Source organism: Malurus melanocephalus, unplaced genomic scaffold (assembly GCF_030028575.1).
Source record: "Malurus melanocephalus ecotype Western Australia unplaced genomic scaffold, MMel_1.1 scaffold_1, whole genome shotgun sequence".
NCBI lineage: Eukaryota > Metazoa > Chordata > Aves > Passeriformes > Maluridae > Malurus > Malurus melanocephalus.
The window spans coordinates 2,462,480-2,489,775 of record NW_026623233.1 but is presented as its reverse complement, the minus strand read 5'-3'; the positions used below and the strand labels follow the sequence as shown (position 1 = coordinate 2,489,775).

The window sequence follows — 27,296 nt, the reverse complement described above, 5'->3', positions numbered from 1 at the left end:
CTCACAGAAATTAGCCTGATTGGCTAACATTTACTCAGTGCTAAATGCCCACAGGACCTGGGACATCAGGCTGGAGGGAGATTATGGTGTGTGACACTGTCAGATGGCTGGAAAGGCACTGGGGAAYTTCTGGAAATGAGACTTTGGGAGCCAAAGCCTGCTAATTGCAGAGGGAAGGAACACTAACATCCACAAATATTGTTTGGTGTGAAGAGCAGACAAAAACTGTCCACACCATGATCTAGAAAAAGATACTGAACATTACCTGGGCCTGTCTCAGTTAGAGTTTCCATGTTTTCCTCATGCAAAGCAATGTATGGGGAAATGAGCCTAAAAATTTACATATGGATGCCAATTTTTTTAGGCATTTGTTTTTAAGGAAGTCTGAATTTTCACTGGGCCCATTCCACCTGCAGACCACTGGATATTCCTCAGCCTAACTATTGCTATGGCCAACTGAAAGCATTTGCTATTTATAGATCAGGAAGTGTTTTTGAAAGCAATGTGACAAAAAGTGCCATCATATTAGGGCTGAAATGCTCTGATGCTGAGGCTGGATATGCAACAATTCCCTTTGTAATTCTGTCCTGCACTGCTTGGTGATGCTGTTTTCTGACACAAATGCATGACAAAAATGATCTTTTGAAAGCAAATTTTTAGCATTCTCATTAGTGCACTGTAAAGGAAGAAATTTGCCGTCATCAACAAAAGGAAAAGGAGAGAGGTAGAAGGCTAATATCTAAAATCAAGTTCAGCRTTGTCTGGCTTTGAAGTATTTCATTATTTTCCCTTTCAGGCAGGGGGTTACAAAGAAGGGAGAAAAATTCAGCTCCTTTGATGGGAGAAGCAGGGAGATAAACTTATGTTCTGTTACAGTCTTGACAGCCAAAATAAGCAAAAGAAATTAAAAGTTTGACTTTGAGATGCTGAACTGTCTTGCACTTGCATTAATTTCACTTAAAGTTGCAAAAATTCAGAACTTGGCAAACTTCTAGCTCTGGTCACATAGGTGGTGAAGCATTCACTATTGCATTATTATCCTGGCCCTCCTTATGATTTTCTTCTTTTGAATGCATGTGAGGCTTTTCCCTCCTTATGTGGACCCCCAAGAATTTGGCAGAAGGGGTTAGATCAGCTGCATGATCAAACACATTGTSTTAGTGGTGCTGAGGTGCCTGTGAGTTTGTTATACTAGAAAACTGAATGTTTCAATATGGTTATTAACCTTCTTGGGGGAAAACCATTCAAAAGTCTGTCTTTGCACCTTTTCCTGAGTGGCATTTATATGCAGCTGCCTGTTAAGTGTGGTGTAAGTTTTGAAGATTACAGAAAATGTTAAAGATCCATGAAGAGGTRCAAGAGACACAGCATTTGGTGGYCATGTCCAAGGAATGAAGATTCCTYGTTTTCTGAAACTTCCAGAAAATTGGAGGAGAATTTAGAGCTCACTGCAAAACAGGAAGCTGTGCATGCCAGCAATGCAATGATTCATCATCATCCAGCAATATGGTTCATTGTTTCCATAGAAACTTGGGACAAATGGAAAAGAGTAAGATCTTCATGGAAGAAAATAGTTGGTGCAGACATCATCAGTCCCTTCTGCAACCTTTTTTTTTTTTTTTTTTTTTTTTTTTTTTTTTTTTTTTTTTTTTTTTTTTTTTTTTTTTTTTTTTTTTTTTTTTTTTTTGTCATCCTGTCTAGTATATCTGTATAATTCTTCAGATTATACAACAGAAATTGTTTGCTGCTACCCTGGTTGCCACTGCTGGTCAGTGCAGGGACAAGACTCCTTCTTAAGGGTGGGAGAAGAACCAGTGGGTTTTTTTCTGGTCTTTGGAGTAAGAAAAATGTTCCACATGCTTGAATTATTTGAAATGTRTTTCTGCCTCTCCCCCACTTCTTTTACAGAAATTAAAATCAGAAAACTTAGTTCCGGATCAAATAAACCAGCTCTTGTGTGCCCCAGCTGCTTGGGGTAAAGGGGAGAGCCCTTACTGCTGCTTCACTTAATTATATTCTCAGCAGGAGCCACAAACCTAAAAAAATTGGAAACATAAAACCAAACCAGTTTGCATTTTCTAGAGTATTTTTTTCCTCCAGTGTTTTAGTCCTACTGCAATGCAGTGGTAAATTCTGTTCTAATCCGTTAGTGGTTTCCCGATATTTTGTTAATGATTATTTTTAAAAATAATGATGACTTCTGCGTCCTATTTTATGTAAGAGGGATCTGGAAAACTTAATGACTCTTCTATCAGTTGGTGGTTTAGTTCTTTCAGAAAGTATGGACACAGGGACACAGTGCAGGGCTGTCTCTCTGTGTTCTGGCTGCTCCCAGGCTCCCATTCCTGCTGCTCTTGCCTTCCTGGGGTCCCCCCTGCTCTGAGGGTGCTGCTGCCGGGGCAGGTTCTTATTGCTGATGAACAAATGACCTAGAGAAACAGAAGTTTTCTATTTTTTTTGTGCCTGGCCAAAGCTAGTTTGCCTGTGTCTGTGCCTGGTGGCCACCGGGTGTCACTGTAGCTCTGTGCAATTACGGGGAACACTAAAACGAGAGTTGGTTTGGTACAGGGAGGATTTGAAAGATAATTTTATTCTGCATGTCCAGATTGCCAATGAATGTACACAAATAACAAAAGCCCCATTCTGTTAAGTTCATAAGTGAGAATTTGGCATACACCTTATCTCTTTAATGAAACCATCCTTCTGAAAGGTTTCTGTGTTGGGAGCAGTAAAGCTGTAGGAAAACATAGATAWCCTTCTCCTCCATTATCCCAGTGTGGTTTGAGATCTGTGGCCAAGTGTGTGTAGAGACCCTGCAAGGCATCTTCCCTATCTCARCCAGATGGGACAGGCTGCAGGCCTGACTTCTGTTGTCTCCCCTGTTTTGCCATTAATCAGTATSAAAATTATAATGTTTAAAATAAAAGCTTATGAAAGAGCATTGAAGGTCAGACAAACTCATTAGTGCCCCCAGTTCCTTGGTATATTTGTATTTACTGATGCAGAGAATAGTTTAGATTGGAAGGGTCCTTTAAAAATCATCCTCAACTGGATCAGGRTGCTCAGAGCCCCATCCAACCTGACCTTAATGTCTCCAGGGATGGAAAATCCACYTCTCYGGGCAGCCTATTCCAGTGCTTCACCACCCTCATTGTAAAAAACTTATCCCTCTCTTAGTTTAAAAGCATTATCCCTCACCCTACAGCAGCAGGCCTGATAAAAAGTCTGTCCCCACCTTTCTTACATAACCCCCYTTAGGTACTGGGAGGCTGCTATAAGGTCTCCTTATGTTGCACCTACTTACCCAAATCGTGGGTTTTATTCTTTTATTAAAGTTAGATATATTATGCTTTCAACTTGGTATTTTTTTTAATRCCTGCATTTCTTTTTCTGCATTTCTTTCCCCAGGTACATTAGCTGGAGTGATAGATTTGGCTGTGGATTGGATGACAGACCTGAAAGAGGGTGTCTGCCTGTCTGCCTTCTGGTACAGCCACGAGCAGTGCTGCTGGACGTCTAATGAAACAACATTTGATGACAGGGACAAATGTCCCCAGTGGCAGAAATGGTCTGAACTTCTTGTAAGCCAGTCTGAGGTATGGGAGGCCTGATTATGTTGGGGTCGCAGCAGGCCAGGCAATGCCCTTTTTTCATACTTGCTGATGTTCCCYCCAGAGAGTTTCTCTGAAAGAGGAAGGAATGAACTGAGCACACTGCAAAAAAAGACATTTCCACAAGCAGAATCTGCTTAACTTGAAGGAGGTCCTGTGGTTTCAGTGTGATGGAAACTGGAAAACTCTGAGATTGCACTCTTTTTATCAGCACTAAACTACAAGTGTTTCATAACATGCATAGCCTAAACAGCAGGGGATCTCAGCTGTCTTTTTGTTTTTCCTTTTAAACATAATTTTATGGGGGGGAAAAAAAAAGATCAGCACTGACAAATACATTTATGAGGATATTTTTGGGATTACAAATGGGGTTTTCTGTATTCTGATACAGAGAGCTGCATAAGAACTGCTTATTTATCCCTTGCAATCACTTTCTCTGTCAGACATCAAGACACTCAGCTAGCACCAAAAGCTGGGAAAGAATGGCCTTCCTGGGGGAGGCCAGAATGAAGGATTTGCAGGGGTGTTGGATAGGAAGGGAAAAAGCTAATCTGGACAGATATGCAACTTATATTGTAAGGTTTTTTTTTTCCCCCTTACACTTTTATTTCCTTTTTTTTTTCAAATGGTAATTTTAAATACAATGAATGCTGTGGAGGCAGTGGGGTGCTCACTGCTCCTGAATATTCTCACCACACAATCAGAGGTAAAAATCTCTCAGCACGGTTTCCAGTCACAGTGCCAAATTTCCCTTTGCCACTGGTTCACCCTGGGCTTCATCAGCAGATGTTTTGGGTGGCTGTGTCTTTGTGACAGTGGAGAAATATTACCCTGATGTAAAGCTGCAGGATGGGGATGATGTTATAATTCAAGRGAACAAAAATCTCCCAAAACGTGGGAAGGGAAAAGAGAGGAGACTGTTAAAATTATTAGGGGATTTGGAAATCCTGTGCATGTGTTTGACATGCTGTTGCTTTGGCTGGAATATATAAATGATGCATATCCTTGAGAAAATTTATTTCTTTCTCCTGCTACTCAAACCAGCAGTCATGGCTGTTGTGTGCTGTGGCTTTTAGAAGAGGTTGGCTTTAGCCAGGTGAGCACTGTGAAACTTCACTCACTTTGTGTTCAAATTGGGCTTCTCATCCCCTGTGCTGTGTACTGTCATAGTAGGACAAAAAAAAAGGTTCATATTGGCTTAATTTTAGTCTTTTYCCTAAAACAAATGGGCTTCTAAGATCTGTGGGCTCCTGATGGCCTGATGAAGGCTGTAAATATTATTAATATATCTGTCTGTTCCTGCTATGCTGAAATCCCAGGGAAAACCCAATAAAAATGTGAATTTGTAAAGTAAAAATTCAGTTTTGTTCAAAAGCCTTCTGATATGGGTACATTTTACATCATAGTTCCTGTAGTGGTAAAGGATTCTAGTAGGTATCAAAATACTTTGAACTTGGCTGAGTTTCACAATAATTTTTTTGGTTTTTTTTTTCTATGTTTCACTTTGTGCCACACATTTACATAACRGCCCTATAAGACACCAGTGCACATTGGAGCACAATTTAGGCAAAAACTATTTGGAACAGTTTCCCTAAAGGTACTCTGGTCTGATATGTCTTCTTTTTTTATGCACAACTGTGATTCTTTCTCATCATAGCCAACTAAATTTGACATTTTGAGGACTGAGATTTAGATCAGTTCTTCCTTGTGGTTTTGCTAATTTATGGCTGTGATCAACCCTGTACATATGTTTTCTCAGAGAATTGTGACATTTTCTATGGCATCTCTTGAAAAATGTTTCTATTCTAGTGCTGCTATAAAATGAACTCAAAGCAGAGGCTTGATATAAATTATTATGGAAAACATAATAGCCCATTAGAAACCTACCARGCTGTTTTATTCCCTAATTATTGTTTTGTAGGCCAATTATATCCTTCATCCTTCTGATCTTGAACTTTTTCCAAAGAGGAGGTGAAGAGGGTTTTTTAGTTGTGAGAAACTTTCAAAACCTCAMATTTACTGGCAGATCAAAAGGTCACTGATGACCTGGACTTTCCCTATTCTGCAGATCCACCTTGGTCCCAATTCCAGCTTGGGGAGCTGAGGACCCCATTTTTGATGGCTTACACAGGTCCAGGGTAGGGGAAAGGACCCCTTGTCTTTCATGGATCATAACACTGGATCCAGCAATGGGCTGGATTTGTAYCCCAGGGCTTCTGGATCTCCTGTCATGAAGCTGAGACCTGCAAGATGAGGAAGCCCCTCTGTACCTGGARCCCACTTCTCAGTTTTGCAGCCTTGAATTTGTCAGTCATGAGGACTCAGTATTCTGAGTTTATGATGGTTGTTTTCAATTGTGTTCCATTTGTATCTAAACTGGACTGACACCAGATCTGAAATACTGCTTGGTTGCAAACTAAACTAAAATACAAAATTTTACTCAGGTTCCCTACTTGCTTCATTACTGTTGCTTCCAGGGTGAATCATTCGAGCTGCCATGGGAAAGGTCTCAGCAGGATGAGCTCTGCTGGTGAGCTGCCTCGATCTCTGACTCCAGGGCACATGCTCAGAGCCTTAGTAATGGCATGTAATGGATGAGAAATGAACCATTTGCTATCCTGAGTTACTGCTACTTCACTTCCCAAAGGTTTTCATATTATTAATCATTAGAAACWGCCACAGTTGAACCTGCAGAATGCCAGATATCTGGAAAATGTAACAGTGAAAGATGTCCCAAGGGATAAGATTGAACTGGCCATACAGACTCTTGTGGGGTCCTGCCACAGCACTGTAGGTGTATGTGTGATTGCAGTAACGAGCTGACAGTTTTCTTATGTCTTCTGAGATGCAAAAGAAGAAGAAGAAGTAAAAAGAAACAAAGTTAATTTKACTCCAGTGAATTTAGAAGCAAAGCTACAGCTTTTGTTCAACTTAGTAGGGCCAAATTTTTGTAATGCTGTTGGCCTTCTTTGGAGGTATTCCAGGTTCACACTGACAGGGGGATTTTGCCCCGAGGCATGATATCCAGAGTTTTCTCTAGAGGAAGAGTAAATATTGTCATAGCTGTTTGTAATTGGAAGCACCAGGAGAAGACATTCATGAGACTGTCTTCAGCTGTAGCAACAAAGATCCACGGTCACTGCAGCGGATGTCAATCACTGCAAGTGTGGGATCCTGACTGCTTGGTCTCAGGGTGTTGGGGGATAACACTGTATTGCTTCAGCAATCTGCTGTCATCAGCAAGGACAGCTGCTAACTTCAGCAAGCACCAGAGTACCTTAAAAAATTGCCCTTCTTCCAGATACATCCATAAGGATAAGAGTTAGTGGTGTCCTTACTGCYTTTTCATTTGGACAGACCTGGAAAACGAACATCAACAGCAAAATCCGTGTTGTTAAAAGTTGATTCCTTGTAGATTTGAGAACAGGGAGACTTCTCAGCTCCAGGTTTTTTATGACTGGGAGCAGTCTTGGCCAGCTCTGTTAACTGATACAATTGATTAATGCCTGTTTTCCTAGTTGATTTATCATAATGTTGATATCCAGGCTGCTGTCCTGCAGAGCAGAGGCAGGGGCCCTGATGTTCTTGAGCAGCTGGGATTGCATCCGGTAGGAAGAGTTCACTTGGAGGTGAAGGATTCATACCCATTCATGCACTCAAGTTCATCTCAGTTTTTTATTCTGTAGTGTCATGTTGCTACAGGATATTGTTTGAAGGCTTTAGCTCCTTGTGTCAATTTGATGCTGCTGAGTAGATTCTCTTTTTCCATGTAGGTGGGTTTTTGAAATTAATGTAAAAAAATACTCATGTGAAGAGGTAGAGGTATTCCAAGGCAGATTTTAACGGAAGTTTTGACTTGACCATTGGAAAAAGATAGAAACTTGAAGGTAACTATTGACTATGCTTTCACTATGGCACTGCACAGTCAACCATTGCTAATGATCATTRGCATTCCCATTCTGTCAGAAAAGTAAAGCTATTCAGTTTGARGACAGGCTTATTCCTGACTGCAATGATTTAAAAATATTAGGGCAAAAATGACTGAGATGTGTGAGTGGGTTCTGCCAAGGTGTGGTGTTTTCAAGTTATTTTCAACTGTATCGTGGACAGCACCAGATAGAAAGAAAGGATTTATTTATGGTTTTACCCTTCCTATTTTGAACTGAACTGGCTACTCATACGAACCGGGATGTTATTTGAAAATATCAGCATCTGCATGGAGAACTGACCTTTGGGTACCAGCCCTCAGAAAAATAAGTATCAGGGTCTCATTCCTTGTCCCCACTATGGGATGAACACAGCAAATTCCTTCATTAGGTGCCTTTTCATTACCAATTGCTTTTGCCCTTATGGCATATTTGATGTTTTGCTAACTTTATGTGGGTTAGTTAAATTTTTTAGTGCTTGAGAGATGCTCAGTTTAAGGTTTTTGGGTCCCTTGCAAGCAGACTGTATGGACTAGGTAAGGTAATTATTAGCATGCTGCTTCCTTCCATAAATAAAAGAATTGTTGGATTTTGTAAAGTAATTTGTGCTTCCTGAGGAAAAGCAGCACTTAGCATGAAAATGAAAAATCAGGGTCCATGCCATCATGATCCCTTGTAGAAGTGTGAGATTTGCCAATCTGCATTTGTCTAACAATGTTTGTTACTGTTATTTTTCTAGGGTGCAAGTGCTTACATTCTAAACTATTTTCTGTACATTATGTGGGCTCTGTGTTTTGCTTTCCTGGCAGTCTCCCTGGTCAGAGTGTTTGCTCCTTATGCCTGTGGCTCTGGAATCCCAGAGGTGAGTTCCTCTTTGTGCATGAATATCCAAATACCAAACCAAAAAACAAAAAAAATTACTGCCTTTTCCCATTCCASAACTGTACTGTGAGATAGCATAGCAACAAGAAAATGGTCTTTCCATCTTGTCTGCCTTCATTCCTTTGTCTCTGCTTTTATGGTGATCATCTAAGTTTCTCACAGTTAAAAGTGTTCATATGTCACTGTGACAGGTTAATGCACGTACTTGCTCATTGCCAGAGCATGAATTAGAAATCAACATCTCCAAGAGACATGTACTCACTAGAAGATTATATAAAATTTTCCTAAGATGAAATTACTTGGGCCAGTTACAAATCCAGTTATTTTCTAGGCTAAATTCTAAACAAAAGCAAAACAAAAAAGAAGAGAAAGAGCTACAAAGCTAAGGTTTCCTAAGCTACTGAAGATGCCCATCATTTGGGATGCCTGAAAAATGTCTGGCACACATCTTTTGGAAATTRTGTTGCTGAAAACAATGTAATATACATTATGCCAGTATGACAACATTACAGCAGCCTTGACTTGATTTTCAGTATTTTACATATTGAGCTTCAGTCCATATTTAAGCTGTTAAATGAAGACCCTTGTAATTCAACCAGCACAGTTATTAAAAATCTTGGAAATCAGGGCAATCTTTTGTTAAAAGTGCTATGGAACCACTGGAATTATTATTTAGGAATCTGGCAGAGACAATCAACAGCCCAAAGCKTAGAAATCTTGGCATACTTTTGTTCTTGATCTCTAAGAGAAGCATCCAAATGTTTMAAAAAAACTCACCACAAACAATTTAAAATATTTGAATAAGTTCCATGTTTCAAAATAGTCATGTGTGTCTTTGTTATGTGTTTGATATATTTGTAGTTTTAAGAAGTTTTCATCGTTAACTGTAGAGCTGGTTTCCAAGTGGTAAATCCCTCGTGTGAGGTGATGCTCAGCTCCAGCCCATTTCCAGTCCTAGAGTCCAAACCCAAATCCCACCCTGCAGCCTGTGTGTCATGCATWTGTATTGTTCTCTTTCCTAACCACTCGCTTGCAAAATTAAGACAAAATGTGTAGAAATRTGATCTTTTGGACTTCCTTATATCGTAACACTTGCATGCTTTTATGGCACAGTGATTCCAAATATCTAGAAATTTTTGTGTGTGTTTTATCTGGAAAAAGTCTGTTGTTGTTTATTTGCTTTTTTTYCTTCTTTGTTGAAGTCAATTCCAGTTTAACTCTGATCTTGTAAGCCRAGGAGATATGTGAGAGTTTCATATTTCTATTGATCTCTGTGAGAGTCCTTAGTGCCTGTTATGGAGACCACCCATAAAAGCAGTAAAAGTGTGGTCTGCCTAACCCCTGCTCAGATTTTGCTGTGGGAAAGCTGCTCTACCTATGGTTTCTTTCTCTCCATCACTGTCTCTTTTCAAGCAGTCTGCAACTTTTTAAACTCTGCTGGAATTCTAGCTGCATTTGAAAGTTCAGAGTAGAAAAGGTTTCTTCATCTCTTCAACGTGTTCTTCCTGCTTTCCAGATAAAAACCATCTTGAGTGGGTTCATTATTAGGGGCTACCTGGGAAAATGGACACTTTTAATCAAAACAGTCACCCTGGTTCTGGTGGTGTCTTCAGGCCTCAGCCTTGGGAAGGARGGCCCCTTAGTCCACGTGGCCTGTTGCTGCGGAAACTTCTTCAGCAGCCTTTTCTCAAAGTACAGCAAGAATGAAGGAAAGAGAAGAGAGGTGAGGTTGGCTCACATAATTCTTAATTTCCCTCTCTGGATACTCAGGATTTCAAACTACTCATGGCTTGTGTATCAACATTTGCTTTGTAGGTCCTTTCGGCTGCAGCTGCTGCAGGGGTTTCTGTCGCCTTTGGGGCTCCAATCGGAGGTGTGCTTTTTAGTCTGGAAGAGGTGAGGCCTGGCTGTTCCTTTGGTTCGATAAACGTATTTTAATTTTATACCCTTCTCCAAGATAACTCATTATTTTTCAAATATTCATATGCTTATTTTCCCTTTTAAAACAAAAATAATCTATGATTTCTAGTAATAAGAAATAACCAGATATTTTAGCGTAATCTGAGTAGCAGAAAGGCACTGCATTTCTGGAAACAAATTAGATGACCAATATGGAAATATATCCCCGTGCTGAGGTTTCTCCAGCCTTCAGCTTGCTAATGCATGGACCAAGCTGTCAAGCATTTCTTATACTCTCTAGACAGCAACTTTGGATTTAAATTTGTTGATTTTAAACTAGTTGCTACTTCTTTTCTRAAATCTGAAAATGCTTTTTCTGATACCTTTGTGAACATGTTCTGGCTGTGGTAAGGACTAGTGCTTGCAGTAAAGTCAAACGAAACAGATGGTGATGGTAGTTACAGGAAACACCCTCTGTCACACTCAGTGAAATATTTATGGTCTCTGCTTGTTTTCAGGTCAGCTACTACTTTCCTCTGAAAACCCTCTGGAGGTCATTYTTTGCTGCTCTCGTGGCTGCCTTCACGCTGAGGTCCATCAATCCTTTTGGGAACAGCCGCCTGGTGCTGTTCTACGTGGAGTACCACACCCCCTGGTACATGGCCGAGCTCTTCCCCTTCATCCTGCTCGGCGTCTTTGGGGGCCTCTGGGGCACCCTCTTCATCCGCTGCAACATCGCCTGGTGCAGGAGGCGAAAAACCACCCGGCTTGGGAAATACCCGGTGCTGGARGTGATCGTGATCACGGCCATCACCGCCATCATYGCCTACCCCAACCCCTACACGCGCCGCAGCACCAGCGAGCTCATCTCCGAGCTCTTCAACGACTGCGGCGCCCTCGAGTCCTCGCAGCTCTGCGACTACATCAACGACCCCAACATGACCCGGCCCGTGGACGACATTCCCGACAGACCCGCCGGCCCCGGCGTCTACTCTGCCATGTGGCAGCTGGCCTTGGCTTTGGTCTTTAAAATTGTCATCACCATCTTCACTTTCGGCATGAAGGTAAATYGGAGATGTCTGAGATGGGATGCCATGGGCAGCCGTGCTCAGTCTGGCAGGGCTCTCCTGCCTCCCACTTGTCCCCAACCATGGGACTGTCACTGAGGTGCTGCTGGCTCACCTGCCTGCCAGCACTTGCCCTGCTCTTCCCCGTTCTGATCATCTGCAGTTTTATTAAGTGAAAAAGAAATCTGGATGGGAATTTAAACCCGCGGTTGCCAATAAGCAATTTCAAGATGATTCCCACTGCAGCTGTTTTTTAGATCTCTCATGGATATGGGCTATTTACAATGTTGTTTGTCTTGTTGGATTAATGTCTTAATGTGCCTCAAGGTGGCTGTGCTCAGGGAAGTAATAATTTTAAATTTACTGTTTTATCCATTTAAAACATCACAAAAAATATAAAAGTAGCTGAAAAGGTCTATTTTTTAATCCTTTTAAGCACTATAGCTTGGAAGAAAAAGGGGAATGAATGAGAATACTAACAGATGTGCCATTTGAATATTCTGGATTTGCAGCTTTTTCCCTTCAACAATTCCTTCTCCCCATAAATGAGGGATGAAAGGTCTAAGACCAATTTATCCAAGCTTTCAATATATACCAAGCTGTTTGTGGTGAGCTCTATATATCTGATTAATAGAACACATAAAAAACAGGTTCTGTCTGTCTACAGCTCCCATTACCTGAACATTTATTTCTTGATCTGATGGCTGCAGACAGTGAGAAGTTTTTCKTAGTTATACATTATATTTTATACCATGCTCAAAATGAAAGTATCTCATCTTTCTCTTAAACCCTACACTTGCACTGAGGATCCATTTTTAGCCCTTCACTCTAGAGATTGATTTATGGCTGGCAGCCCATTGTTATGCTTATTCATTAAAAGCTTTGGCTCTTTATGCGACATGTGATTCTTTATTTATCCTATATATTTAAAATCCATTAGAAGCAATTCACGGTTTCTACTAGTCTATAAAAGAGCAGACAAAACAGCTTTACCCACTAAATCTAGAAGACTCAGTGAAGCTGCATCAGGAAAGTTAACACTATATGGTGGAGTTGTAGCATCTGCTGCTGTCAGCCCTTCTGGGCCATGCTGATGAGGTGATCAGTTAAGTTCYCTAGGAAGCTCGAGGTGTATTTTTAGACTTAAAAAGATGTAATAGGCTTTCATCTGTGAAAACAACCAAAGCTCCATGCAAGCCCTTGTCACAGATCTGAATTGTCTTCTCCAGCAGGAAATATATCTCCAGCTTGCTGGTACACTTGACATCAAAGAGGAAATGAACTTAGCCAAGGCAGAGTGAATTTTCATTTTCTTTTTTCCCCATCCATTCTCATTTCAATACTGTTTTTAAATGATTTGTGACTTGTCTGTGTAGCAGACAACAAAGTAATGATTCATAGTGGTTCCTGGAAAACATATTGTAAACTGAGAATTAGCTGCCTCTGAGCAGTCAGCCTCCTTTCTCTGAATTTTTATTCTTCATTTGACATTAATTTAAAATCTGATCTGATTTAGCCTGAAAAAGTAGTAATAAAACCATAAAGTGCTTCATCTGATAGAGGGTGAAATCAAGATGTTACTGTCAGTTAAGCTTATTCTCAAGCCTATGACAGAACTATCACCAGCTCCTGATTTCCTGCTGAGAAAGCAGTGAAGGCAAAGCCAGGAAAATCTTGTCTTCAAAAGCAAACTATTATTCAGAAACATTCATCTCCCTAATGCAGTGGGATGCAGCAGGTAGGAATCAGAATTTCTTTTAAAACTGCACTAATATTGCACAAATGTTACTATAAACATGTAGCCACGTAACTCAGTCACTGCAGAAAAAGGTGTCAGACCATGGGGATCAGACCTGTGGGCTGCCATGAGGCTGTGGGATCTGACTATTAATAAAAATTGTTTGATACTGGTCACTTTTTCACGTGCTCATGTGTCTGTATTTCATTGCAGATCCCTTCAGGCCTTTTTATTCCTAGCATGGCTGTTGGAGCCATGGCTGGCAGGATGGTTGGGATCGGAGTKGAGCAGCTGGCATATCACCATCATGACTGGATCATCTTCAGGAACTGGTGCAGACCTGGGGCCGACTGTGTCACACCAGGACTTTATGCTATGGTGGGAGCAGCAGCTTGCTTGGGTATGGTCCCTGCTGGTCATTGGTTGGTGTGTGAGCAGCACTGATATTTGGGGGCACGCTTAGGAGGGCTTTGTGTTCATGTTAGGTGCTRTGTTGCCATTTCTGGGTGCAACAGGAGTTGAAATCAAGATGGGCTAAAGAACAGACAGCTTTCTCTACTGGTTGCTCCAGTGATCTGCCAGAAAGGCTTGCARATGCCTACTCCTTGTAATTTGCCAGAAAGCACAGAAAAGGAAAGAAAAATTGAAGTTAGGCTGCAGGTTTCCAAGTAGGAGTGTTTTTGCTTGCGTTTTTTCCATTTGATGTAATGAAACTCATTGTAACTGGATTAAAGCTACTTACTTGTTTAGACTGTGCTCTCCGTGCAGGGAAAAAAAATCGCAGTTCTAGCTAATTTTAAGCAACACAGAGGTAAAAATTCTGGRTCTTGTTTTGGCTGTGTTTCATGCTGTGGTCAACTGAGCTGTATTTTGGTTTTCATTTTCATCATAGGCCAATATTGGATTACACTCAATCAATAGGATTTATTGGATATAACAGCAATGATCTGTTAACTATTAAAGCAAGATCATTGAATAATACCTCACATATCAAATTTCTAGCCATAGAAGCAAAAAAAAAATTACAAGCGTACTATCTGAACATGTTTTTGCCTAGTCATATCTCTCCCTTTCTGTGCTTGCATATTCTATCTCCTTTTGTTGCTGTAGTWGATATCATCATCAGTAGATGAAAAAACAGTGAAGAGGCATAACACATGATTAATGTGATTGGGTAGGTTTGAAATGAAAGATACACTCAGGGAAGATGTGGAAAAGTTTCAGATTTGGTTGCTCATATTAGAAAAGCAGGATCATTTGTGGCATCAATACAGAGGAAGGAAGGGTGGGATTTGCTTGAAAATTTAATGTCTGTAATGTCAGCACCTGATCTTAACTGTCCTGATACCCTTCACAGTCAAAACAGGAAAACGAGGTATGGGAAAGGTCAGTCTTATCTGGCAATACACGTCTAAAACCAGGCAAACAAACAGATGAATTTGGCCTCAACAGGGCCTGGTTTTACCTAGAGATTGTGAAGGCAATCTGGATCATCCCTTTGGATGTGAACACCCACAGCAGTGTAGCCACGTTAAAAAAGCTAGGATGAATCATACCGTCCAAACAAGAAAAGCACTTCCTCCTTTTGATAAATGATCTTAATGTTCATAAAAGAAATAATACACAAAAATTTGACTCTGACATTGCTGTGGTCAGCGTAGAATCATAGAAGCATAGAATATACCAGTTGGAAGGCACCCATTAGGATCATCAARTCCAAATCCKGCCTGTGCACAGGACACCCCAAAAATCACACCATGGGTCTGAGAGCATTGTCCARATGCCTGTTGACCTCTGCCAGGGTSAGTGCTGTGACCACTTCCCTGGGGAGCCTGTTCAGTGCCCAGCCMCCCTCTGGGTGAAAAACCTTTTCCTGATATCCACTCTAWACCTCTCCTGACACAAMGTCAGGCCATTCCCTCAGGTCCTGWCACTGATCACCARAGTGAAGAGATCAGTGTCTGCCCYTMTGCTTCCCCTTGTGAGAAGYTGCAGACCACAATGAGRTTTCCCCTTAGTCCCCTCCAATTTGAACAAAGTGACCTCAGCCACTCCTCAAAAGGCTCCTCTTCAGACCCTTCACCATCTTCGTGGCCCTTCTTTAGATGGTTTCTAACAGCTTAATGGCTTTTTTAATATTGTGGTACCCAAAACTGCACACAGGAGTCAAGGTGAGGATGCAATTTCTTCCTCTTTTAAAAGGTCCAAATTAAGTTGCAGTGGTTTTTAATAGCATGGTGAGACATACAGTAGAATGTCACAGCTTGTACTTTAGCTGTTTTGTACYAAAACCTATCTTGCCTGAAGTGAGAGATATGGAGTAAGTATTAAATGATTCTTACTCTGGTATTTGCTCTCAGCTTTTCACAGTCAGAAGCTTAAGGCATTCCTCAGATGAAATTCATATCTGGATCACAGTGTTAAGTAATCAACAATCTAATATTTCTGTATGCTGCTAGATAAAAAGCATMTTTTAATGACCTGTTTCTGATTTTTCTCATTTAAAATGGGGCTGTATTTTGAGGCCAAAAAATAGCAGATTTATTACATTTACCTTTTGAACAGAGGCAAAGAAATGTTACCTAATAATTCAGAGATACATACACACTTGTCCTCAGCTATATGATTATTTTTATCCTTTAATGTAAACTGAAAGAGCRAGGAGCTTGTTTGTGAAATTAATACAGAAAGACTCAATTGAAAAATACAKCTACAATGGCTGCATGCCTGGATGGCCTCAAACCAAGTTGTACACAGTTCAAACTGTATTACTGTAGTGATATCAAAAGCAAGTATTTAGGCTTTTAACATAGCTCTTGCAGTGGCCCTAAGCTTTCTAAGGCAGGATTTTGTAACCATGTTGTGCCCCAAAGATAATGCTCAGCTTCTCTTCAGTATGATTGCAATTTGTAGGTTGGTGTGAAAGCACCTCTCCATGCTCCTGCCTGCCTCAGCCATGGTACTTCACTGATTCCTGGASTCATTTTAGAGGGCTAATGGCAGGGTTCAATTTTAGTTTCTCAAGTATCCATYAAAGTTGATTTTTTTGGCATCCTTTCTGGTTTTAAATCTCTGTCCTTTGGCATTCATTGTTTGCTTTTCAATGTTAGCAACTTYGGCATGAGCAAGTTCACTCAACCTTTTTTATGAAAGTTGCAGTAGATGAAAAATACCTTTCTTTGGTGAAATAAGCCCAAAAGTATAAGGGCAAAGTACTCAGCATAAATAATTATATGCTTTTTTGAGTGTAAGGCTCAAAAATATAAACGAGCTGCTTAACATGTATCCCAGCCCTGAGTGTTTTCCTCGTTGGCAGGTGGCGTTACTCGAATGACGGTCTCTCTGGTGGTCATTATGTTTGAGCTCACTGGAGGCCTGGAGTACATCGTGCCTCTTATGGCTGCGGCTGTCACAAGCAAGTGGGTGGCAGATGCCTTTGGAAAAGAAGGGATTTATGAAGCTCACATTCATCTGAACGGATACCCCTTCCTGGATGTGAAGGATGAGTTCACGCACCGAACKCTGGCGACGGACGTGATGAGACCGMGGCGAGGTGAAGCTCCTCTGTCAGTTCTGACTCAGGACAGCATGACCGTGGAGGATGTYGAGACCCTTATCAAAGAGACCGACTACAATGGCTTCCCAGTGGTGGTTTCAAAAGACTCGGAGAGACTGATTGGGTTTGCACAGAGACGAGAGCTGATCCTTGCAATAAGTAAGTAGAATATCAGTGTGTGAAAGTTTGATTTTGAAAGGAGTTTTTTATGATTAGCATAGGTTAGCAGTGTTAATCACCTTGAAAAATGGATAAACAAGAACCAAATGTAACTTTTTCTTCAGATCTGACTTTTACTAGTTACTAAAACCTGGAAGCTTTTCTATTGCATCATACCGCCTGGTAGAATTTTGTGGGCTTGACCCTTGTGGGTTTAATTTTGCTCTCCCTCAAAACAATAAAGTAAAATTCTTCYAGAGACAACAGAGATGGCCAGAATTTTTGTCAGAACCAGATCAAAAGCCAGCACAGTGCTCAGCTTCCTTCAGTGTCCATGGGCTGCCAGAAGCARCTGGGGCAGTCATGAGCTTTTGTCACCCTGTGATGAAATAACCTGTGTTTTCTGTTGCTTTGTCTCAGATTTTCCTCACATGCAGGGTTTTAGTGCTACAGGTGGAAAGCTTYTCAGTGGGAAATGTTTTTTGGTAAAAACGGTTGAATTTTGTCTGGCATCCAGTCCGAATCCAGATCATTAAAGATTTTGACTGTCAGGGCCTTTCCTGGTTGATCTGATGACAGAGTGGGGATCCAGGTATATTGGATGAAGGCAAGTGTTCCCACCTTTTCTCTACTCAGGGCATCCAGAACTGCAGAGTTCTGCAAGGCTGTCCCAGTTCTGGCTGTCCTGTGGTGTTGAGGGCCAGCTGGACAGTCAGGCAAGATGTCATCTGGGCATGGTTTCATTGTACTTTGTAAGGGTGTGGCATGTCTGCTATATCCAAATCTCCTTGAATTAGAATTATCTTCTCTGCCTGGCCTTGTTCCCTTCCTGTTATTCAGGCCCCTTTAAAAAGCTGTTGTCTTGGATGGAAACACACATATTTTTCAGACAAGAAAATTCATAAATGGAAAATTAGGGTTATTTTTGAAGGTCACTTTCCAGTTCAATTCCCACTGAGCTAAAACAAAAATTTGAAATAAGAGTGGTCCTTAAAGCACATGTTTTAGATGTGTTTAGCCTACCTTGGGTCTATCCTTTACACTGCCCCTGCCATGTCATGGCTTTAACACTTGGTGCCTTCCTAAGTTAATAGTCTTTTGCAACTCCTTTTGAAGAAGGTATGTCAGTGGGAAAATTGCATGGACTGAAGAGGCAGAACCCTCACTTTAAAACCAGAAAGATCAGAAACTGCTTGAAGYGAGTCAAAGAACTTTGAGGAACTGAGTAATTTGATTCAGGTCATAAATGGCASTGTGGCTGAATGGTCTTGCCAGAAGATGTGAGAAAATGTCCAGCTATGAACTGACAACAAAGAAATCAGTTAAAATTAAACTCAGTAAACATTTAGATCAAAATACTTTACTGTTCAAAAATTGTTTTTTTTTATATCTTTCAGAGGAAAAAGTAGTCTCCTGATCAGTTCTAATTAAAAGCATCTTTTATAGGAAACGAGGCAGAACTTAATTTAAAATAAAATTGCTATATGCATAGACAATATATGCATTCCTAAAACCCTCAGAAATCAGTAAATTTTGGTGACCTTTTTCACCTTGGGTTGAGTGTGAGTGCTGTCATTCTGTGCCAGCACTATGATAAATGGTTAATCTTTCCAGTGTGGTTTGTGTCCTTGTGGCTTAAAACCTGGATTTAGTTTCAAAAGACACGTATATGGTTCCAGTACAGGAACTTTTTGATTGCTAATTCTTTCTCTGAAGTTGCTTTGCCTGTGGTGCAGAAGTCACTCTTTCTCATCATTAGCACAGGAGTAGCTGATGTGTTCTGAACCTCCAGCTCAGCTTGCTTCATAGTTATGGTAATGGAGCCATGAAACAAGTCTCCTTAAGCCATAAAATTTCTAACTGAGGGATAAACATCTCACATGGTGAAGCATCTCCTACTCACCTGAACCTGGGGTTCACCTGCCCAGCCTGACAGAGATTCTGGAGCTTATCTCAGAATGAGCCCCATCTSTGCAGCACTTCAGCCAGGGAATGAGGTCTTACAAAAAGCAGAGTCAGGCCCACTGCAGTGTCTCTTCTTTCACCAGTATCTCTTCTTTCATGCCATTGTGCCCTGCAGAATGCCTCCTCAGTSTGGACTAGCTCTGGTACCTCTGCATAAGAACATTTTGCACTTCATAGAGACATGGTTTCAACCAAGAATTTCAGCTTCTTTCTCAGGCCCAATTAATTGTGCATCAGCAGTATGGTGCTCCAGGAATACTCTGGGGAAGAACTCCCATTCCTTCACACATCTGACTTCTTGGATGCTGAGTCTTGCATCAAATACCTGTTCCCACACAGCTGTCTGCCCCATGATTTACCCCTACATAATTTCTTTCTAACTGAGCAGATCCCTGAGCATGCTCTAGAAATGCAGCAAATACCTGTGAAGTGAATGGMAATGCCATTTCCCATTGCTCAGAGGCATCCTCAGGTGAATTGTGTCCTTCCACTGATCTGTGTTGAACAGGTAGGCAGGTGAGGTGGCACAGTCACCCTCTGGGGATAAGTGTCTCCATTTTAGATGACACCTACTTTACAGTCTTACAGAGGGGAATATTTGGCACTGTAAAGCATTTCTTGAATYTGGCCAGCTCCAGGGACACCATGCAGAAGGCAGAGCCTTGGACAATGGCCAGGTGGCCTGAATAATATGTTTTTCCCAATGTGGAGTTGAGAGATTAGCATAGTTGATACAGGCTGTGAAATGTGAACCCCTGAATATGAGAGGCYGTTTCACATTTGGGAGAATTAATTCATTCTCTAGCTATGACAAGAGCCTTCTGCATAGATTGCTCTGTAAAACCAGACATTGTCATCCATTTGCTTTGCTCTTTCTGTTAATCTGCATCTGTTTTTCTTGCCCACTGACTGCAAAAATGATCTGTTCTTCTGTTTTACCTTTACTCCCACTCCCCTATCCAGTGAAACTGCATACAAAATCCACCATTTCTCTGATGCCACTGAATTTACTCGATAKTACTACATCATTCAGATTTCTCCAGAGAGGTGTTTGACATGGAAGAGTGAAATCATGGCTTTGGCTAATCACTGTTGTTCAGGGTCATTGCTGCCTTGGGAGCAGCARTGTGGTAACCAAACTGCTTGGCCCTATTTCTTTGGGTGCAGCTTTTGGGAAGGAAATACCTAGCTGTCAAAGGTTTTTATCAAAGGGTGGGAGTTACMTTCAGTTTGATTAATGTTACCTCTTAGCACAGATCGTATATCAAAGAACTATGCAGGCATATTCACACTTGAAATTAGATGTATGAATTGAAACAAGCTGAGACAMAACTAGCATCATTCCTGGAAATTGCAATAGGACTTGTAATATSTGGGGTGAGAAGGTTGAGGATCATRTACTGTGCTGGTAWTAGGTTTGAGCCAGCACTGCTCCAGTTCCAGAAATATTACAAGACAATCATCGTTAAATGTAAAAAAAATTGCAGCTGGAACATGTTGGAAACCATCACTGTCTACACATTACAAGTCACAGGAGCAGGTTTCTGCACTCTGATTGATGGCAGCGAGTTCCAAAAATATTTACATATGCTTTGAGTATGAGTTGCTATACCTCTCAATAACAGAAGCAACCTATGTTAATTGAAGGTAATAATTCTAACTATTTCCAAGAATTTATTTAAAAAAAAAATTAGGGGAGTTAAACCCTCAGATCCAAACACATGATATGCTTATTCTGGGGAGAGAAAAGTTGTCTGTCATTTGGAAATCTGTCTCATATGAYGTTTATGCCCTGTAGCATTGAGCAGAGATGAGGTAAACACTATAAAGAAAATAAACTATTTCAWTGGTAAGTATTCCTCTTGGAGCACACTTTGGGTAAAAGGCCTATACTGATCGTGTAAACTCCAGATGTAGTGTGATATTCACTTCATAGTTTGCTCAAAGTATTATTGATAGCTTTTGAACTTTTAAAAGTGGTCACATATGTCCTGTTTACCCCTRTATTTTGTTCCTCCCTTTAGTATTTTCCAAGTAGGATGCTAGTTTTTATTTCCTTTTTGAAATCTAGATATGCAAACAATTTAAGGCATTAAGTGTAAACCCACAAAATTTACCCTGCATGCCAGAGAGGTGTGCTGGTCTAGAACAACACTCACACTTCTCCTGGATCCCTGGAATGTTAATTTGTCTTTCCCTTTGTATTCATAAATCCATTCACCACGTCCACATTTTCCCAACTCCGCTGAAAAGTTTTGCTCCAAGCCAGCTGGGATCTTACGCAGCTGTTGACGCCACTCCTTCAGGCATGTAATAAAGTTTCTGTTGTGATTCTCACAATGGAGGAAATTACATGCAGTCGTTTGCATTTGGCAGCAATTGGATTAGTGATGTTTGTGAATGCAATGAGCTGCATATTTATTCAGAAAAGCATTATTCCAACCAAGGAAAAGGATGTGTCTGAAAAAAYAGCACTTTGCTTTAAGGAAGCAATATCTCAAGGAAATTCAAGTTTACTCAGTAACCCAAATTTCTGGGACTTTAGTATGTTAAAGAAAAAGAAACTTTTGCTTTCCAAAGGAGGGGTTTTTTTTATCATTGTCAAGTTTAATTCACTGTCTACACCAATCTTTGTGTTGTACAGAGAATGCAAGACAGCGTCAGGATGGGGTGGTGAGCAATTCCATCGTGTACTTCACTGAAGACCCCCCAGAACTGCCACCCAACAGCCCCCACCCACTGAAACTGCGGCGTATTCTCAACCTGAGCCCCTTCACTGTCACTGACCACACACCAATGGAGACTGTGGTTGACATTTTCAGAAAACTTGGACTCCGGCAGTGCCTGGTCACTCGCAGTGGGTGAGTAGTTCGCAGTCAAGTGAATATTTTAATTTTTGTTTTATTCTGTGAATGGATGAATAAGGAAACCTTGCTCATGTCTCTCCAGGGCAGCAAAAGAAGTCAGACTCTGAACCAAAATAATGCTTACAGGCTGTTATATTTCATTCTGTTCTCCCAAATCCTTAGTATATTCTCATTTAGATAAGGTAAAAATAAATGGAAAATAAACTGTTCTGACTTCTGCTATCATTCAGTTCTCAACAGAGGCAGATTTGGCAAGCAGTGTTGTTTTCAAAGAATGTGCCTGYTTCTAGACATCCAGCTAGATTAGATGCTTGTGAAGACTGATGGTGTCACTGGAGGAAAAGGAATCTGTTCAGCTTTCTCCWTTGGATAATGTAAAGCTGTATAAACCAAAGGTCCTCAAAGAACAGCTGAAGGAAGGGGACAAACATGAGATCAGGAGAATAAAAAGCTGTGGACTAGAAATAACATCCCATAGCTCCAATGGAGTTTGAGATATCTGGGCATCATGGCTATCCCAGTTTCTAGTGACAGCAGGATAGTCAAACCAGAGCCATCACTTCCAAATGTGGAAGACTAAAATTTATTCTGTTGTTAGAAAGCCTTTTTTTTAATTCGAAAGTATTGCATATAAGTTGTTACTGTCCATGCAATATCCTCAGCATTAAGAAAATAAGAACCATTATTGGGACACAGGTTCTGATTTTAGGTGCCTGGATTCAGAAATTTAGATCTTGAGTTTTAGAATYTGCATGAAATGAAAGGTGGAAAAACTATTAACAATGACATAGTTTCAAAATTCAGTGCCTAATGGTCTTCAAGGACTGGAAGTAAAAGCCCTTGAATGCTGAGGGTTATAAAATGTTTGACTCTTGGGGCCAGACATCCCATAGACCTCATCTTTCTTGACAGATATAATTCATTTAGGTTCACATWGATGAGAAATTATCATTTAAATTTGAAGGAATTATGCTGTCAGAYAGTAAGAGTTTCAGAAATCCTGTGCTTTAGCTTTGTGTATTACCAAGAACTGATGCTTTGGTTTTGTGCTGTTGGTTCTCTGTAGCCTGAGCTTAAGGAAATTTATTATTTTGTTTGTACAAAGTGTTTGTTGCTGCAGCTCCTCTCAGTTATGTTACCAGCAAAATGAGATTACAAGCCAATGTATTTYACTTAATTATCATGGCTGGGGTAGTAGAAATACATGAGAATATTTGTATARAAAGATAATAATTGGAGAATGGATGAGATGGACAGTACTGTATGGAAGCACTCACAAAATATCCCTGCAGCTGAACAGGGAAAAARCCTGGATGATATATGAGATGATTGTTGACCTTTTATTTCCTTTTCTCCTATAGGAGGCTGCTGGGTATCATAACTAAAAAGGATGTATTAAGACATATGGCTCAAATGGCAAACCAGGACCCTGAATCTATCATGTTTAACTAGACTGGTAAAGAAGAAGAAAGTAACCCCAAAGGAATCCCTTCTAGATTAACACAAAGGCTGTGTTTGGTGTTTCATCTTGCTTAAAGAGAAAAATGTATGTGAGGAATGGCCTGATATCCTCTGACAGAGGGAGTGGATGCAGGACAGCACTTATTCCATGAGGAAGGCAGTTCAGAAGCTCTGAGCAGCTGCAGACATGAAGTGTTTCCCTAATGAGATTCCCAACAGCTGAGTTGGAGTGCTGGTGGGTGTCAGTGATGCAGTGCTTGGGGACAAAGAGCCAGGAGCRCCAGAGGGAGCCATCAAGGTCACAGTAACTCCTGAGGTGTGAGGAGCAGCAGACACTGTTTATGTACAAGCTGCTGAGAGACACGAAGGTTTGTGTTCCAAGCCACAGAGTGTAGATGAGTAATGTCAGTTGCTTTTGTTACTGGAATCATGGCTGTTTGTTTGCTACTGAATTATACCATTTTCATAACAGACAACAATTGTCATATTTTTAAACAAAAGATTTTGTCATCTTCATTTATTTTGTAAATGTTTAGTGAATCAAGACTGGAGTTAAGTCTTAAGAAAGGAGTAAGAGTATTCCTCAACTCAATTTAAAATGTAGTGCCCCTTGCTCCTTGCTTTAGTCTTTTGAATTTTATACTGCTTAGCATTTCTGTCAACCAGCTTCCCCTTATTAATGTTGAAATGGGATTTATTTGTAAGAATTTATTATCTCTCTATGCAATTTTGCATACAAGTACTGTAAAATTTGGTATTTTGTGGTTTGCTGTGGTAACTGGAAAAAACATAGAAGCCCATGAAATAGTTTTCAAAAGCACTAATAGGACAGTGTCATCCATCTCTCATCAGTGTTAGTGACAAGAGACTGAATCCCTCACCTGTCTTCCCTTGTGTACATCACTCTTTTTCACACACGTATGAAGCTCTGCATTGATTCTTGCTTCTCCACTTAGGTCCTTTTKGTAATTGCTCTTTCTTGGCATTTATCTGCACCTGTCAAGAAATTGCTGAAATTAATTTAATAGTCATAGACACTTATTCTGTAATAGATCTASTTTTTATGCACCTGTCAGTCATAGGACTGTGGAATCCCTCTCCACAACACTGTGTCTGGATAAGATCAGAGGGACTGAGAATGCAAATATCATAGGAAAGCTTTAAATATTTATCTGTTTGCACCAGGAATACAAGATTTAACTGACCTTGGTAGAGACCTCTAAGTCACTCAGGTAAAAATGCTAAATTTTCCTAAGCACTTGTTCTGGTCCTGTGCAAGATGCAGAGGGTCAATCCTTTAGTCAATGTTGCTACCAGTAACAGAATACCAAATAATACCAAATTGTACTCTCTGTAACACACAATTCAAACTGCCCAGTGTTTGCTTTATAGATGCAAACTTAAAGAATGGGGGAAGGTTACATCCTAATTTAGATGCCCTGAATCCCCTGCAGACCTCCTGCTCCCTTCATTTAGGCATCTAAGAGCTCTGTTATTTTTGTTCAGATTCACACAGATGGGCCTCATGGACTGAAATGAGAGGTGTCCTGTCATGCAGAACAGCCTGTTGYTTACTCCAGCCCAAACCCAGGCAATAACCAGTGAGCATGGTTATTGTGAGACAGCTCAGGTGCACCCTGAGTTAGATGTTCAAGTTGTATGTCACAAATTCCTCCTCTTATCTGCAGTGACCCTGCTTCCTTCTGGCATGTGTTCCACTGCATTCACACAGAATGTGGCTCGAATTGCTGAATTGAAAAGAAACGGAAGTAAAGGGATAATTTTAATCTGCTGAGTACCCCACTKAACAATGGTGTTTGCAAAAGACTGACATAAATATATGTAGCTTTGGCCAAAGCCCATAAATATTTYAGCTTATACTTTTTGTTAACTGAACAGCTGCAGTACAATGTATTATTAAAGGGACATTGTTAAAACTATGTAAACTATAGGAATGAGCAAYCCCTTTCTTCTGAAAATAGGAAATACAACATAATATGGTTTTTTCTTACGTTGTTCTGTGAAGCTTTCTGCAGCCAAAGCCATAAAAAACCAACCAAGTCAACATCAAAGCTCGTAAACCCTGTATTCCCTCATTTGAACRGAGATGCCATCATAAAATCTATTCATTCCCACAACTAAATCCAAGTGGGGCTTTATACAATGTCAATTTCTACCCATAACTTCTAGAATCTAGGGGATTTGGACTAAGCTAAATAGGCTGACTTTTGAGAGCAGTCTCATTCTTGGATTAAAACTGTATGACCATGTTCTACTTTCCATGTTTGTTAACAGGAACCAATGTAGTGTATCAACACTGAGAAACATYCATTTTCTGAGAAAAAGACATGGAGTTGTCTAACTGAAATTAATCTGGCTATGAATACAAATTYACCTGTTTGTTGGCTTGGATTATCAGGTTAAACACAGTCTGTGGTTATGCATAGGCATAAGCTTGTGTGGTTAATTACCATTACTACCCAGAGGCCTGATTTACTGAAACCAACAATCACCCCTGTGATAGCGTGTTACCTTGTCTTATTAGACTGCCTAGGAACAGCCCTCGGGCCTTAAAAACAGRATCCAAAACCCAACATGGTGATTTGTAACAAACAGCAACAAAAGGAATTGAGAGTTATGTAGTTGTTGTGAGCACAGTTTGACCCTGGACCATCACCCAAGTAAAAGGCAGGTAAATGGATGTACAGCTCACTTCTACCAAACACATTCCTTTCTGGATGGAAAGCTTTAAACACATAAGAGGTCAAGGGGAAAACCTTTGGACATGTAACCATGTCGTGCTGTTCCTTTTCCAGTGTCTGTTTAAAATATGTTAAACCCTTTAGAGCAGGGGCTGCTCTCTGGCTGTCCAGAAATGGCACACTCATGGCTAACCTCAGCTCTTGGTGTTGGCATCAAGGCTGAGGCTAATGCTACAATGACACAGAGGGCTTTGAAACAGGACAGACTTAGCTAATTAGAAAACTTCCTCCATGCTACAGCYTTCATTGCTCTTCACATTGGTATCTGAAAGGGAACGCCCTTAATATAGATTGATAACATGCTTTTCTCAAAAAAATGCAGTGATGTAATGATTTAATTTATTTCTCCATAACAAACCCATTATCAGTCACTGTTTTCCATCTGTGTTCCAAAATTTGTCTCAGAATAGACTGAATAGACTCCAAGAGGCATAGATCTCAGCCTTAACTATTTATTTGAATTTAATTAAGCTCAAGATAGTCACGTAGCRTTATCAATATGAGTTACATAAGTACTTTAGTATATACTGCTGACTTTATGCAACCTCAGTTCAGTCCTTGTGTTCAAGCAGCTGGCCTTCAAAAATGTCCAACTAAACTAAACGAGAATAAAAATCTTTGAATGATGCAGGTTCAGTATTTTACCTTTGTTTTGCATGAACTGTATYCAGTTGCATTCAGCCTCTGATGTGTACTTGAAGCAATCTGCACCAGAAAGTTCAATAATAAAGTACAGAACAYGGATGACATTAGACAGACCCTTTGGCTGTCCCAGTGATACTAATTATTAATTCTTATGCTTTGAAGAAGCAGAAAAAGAATGTTTCAGAATTACTGGAGGCTCACTGATTCTGTGTTGGAATGACACTATATTTATGACTATAGTTTTGCTTCAGTTCTGTTTGTTGGTTTGTTTTTTTTTAATCGTAGAAAACAGTGTATATGTTGCACCTTATAAAAAAAAATGTTTGGACTCTATTTTTTAAATAAAACTGACAGTGCTGAAAACATTTCTTGGACATCTTATTATAAGAGAAGTATTTAATGTAATGTCTCTGTATTATTTTTGTGTTTCCTTTTCTCACTTATAGGGATAACTCAAGCCTGATGAATGATCTAGGATATCTGATTCAGTTATGTGCTACTTAATAGTAAATAGGGAGTTAGTAAAGTGCATGTACTGAACTTAGAGAATCAGCCTTGACAGCTGGCTATTTTATTTTCAGAGAAAAGTGTTTTTTCTTTTGCCTCATAAATACAATAGAAAACTAAAAAGAGAAGAAAATAGATTTATCTAACCAGGTTGTTCTGTCTCCAATAATCATGAAACATCTTTAAAACTAGATGTTGCAAAGCCCCTATGATATTGTTTTTGTATATATTTTTCAGTTGCACTTTAATTC

At 40.2% G+C, this 27,296-nt stretch overlaps 1 protein-coding gene across 2 annotated transcripts in view; it reads left to right on the top strand.

Annotated features, from left to right (window-relative positions):
* The window catches only part of CLCN4 (chloride voltage-gated channel 4), a 40,437-nt gene extending 13,515 nt beyond the window's left edge, over positions 1-26,922 (top strand). For both annotated transcript variants that reach the window (XM_057389699.1, XM_057389708.1), the window contains 9 exons: positions 3,409-3,596; positions 8,277-8,399; positions 9,936-10,142; positions 10,235-10,315; positions 10,837-11,382; positions 13,337-13,523; positions 16,440-16,838; positions 21,448-21,664; positions 23,032-26,922. In XM_057389699.1, coding sequence (XP_057245682.1) covers positions 3,409-3,596; positions 8,277-8,399; positions 9,936-10,142; positions 10,235-10,315; positions 10,837-11,382; positions 13,337-13,523; positions 16,440-16,838; positions 21,448-21,664; positions 23,032-23,122 — 2,039 coding nt within the window. In that variant the 3' untranslated portion in view covers positions 23,123-26,922. The remainder of the gene's footprint in view (positions 1-3,408; positions 3,597-8,276; positions 8,400-9,935; positions 10,143-10,234; positions 10,316-10,836; positions 11,383-13,336; positions 13,524-16,439; positions 16,839-21,447; positions 21,665-23,031) is intronic.
* Positions 26,923-27,296: the final 374 nt, after the last annotated feature.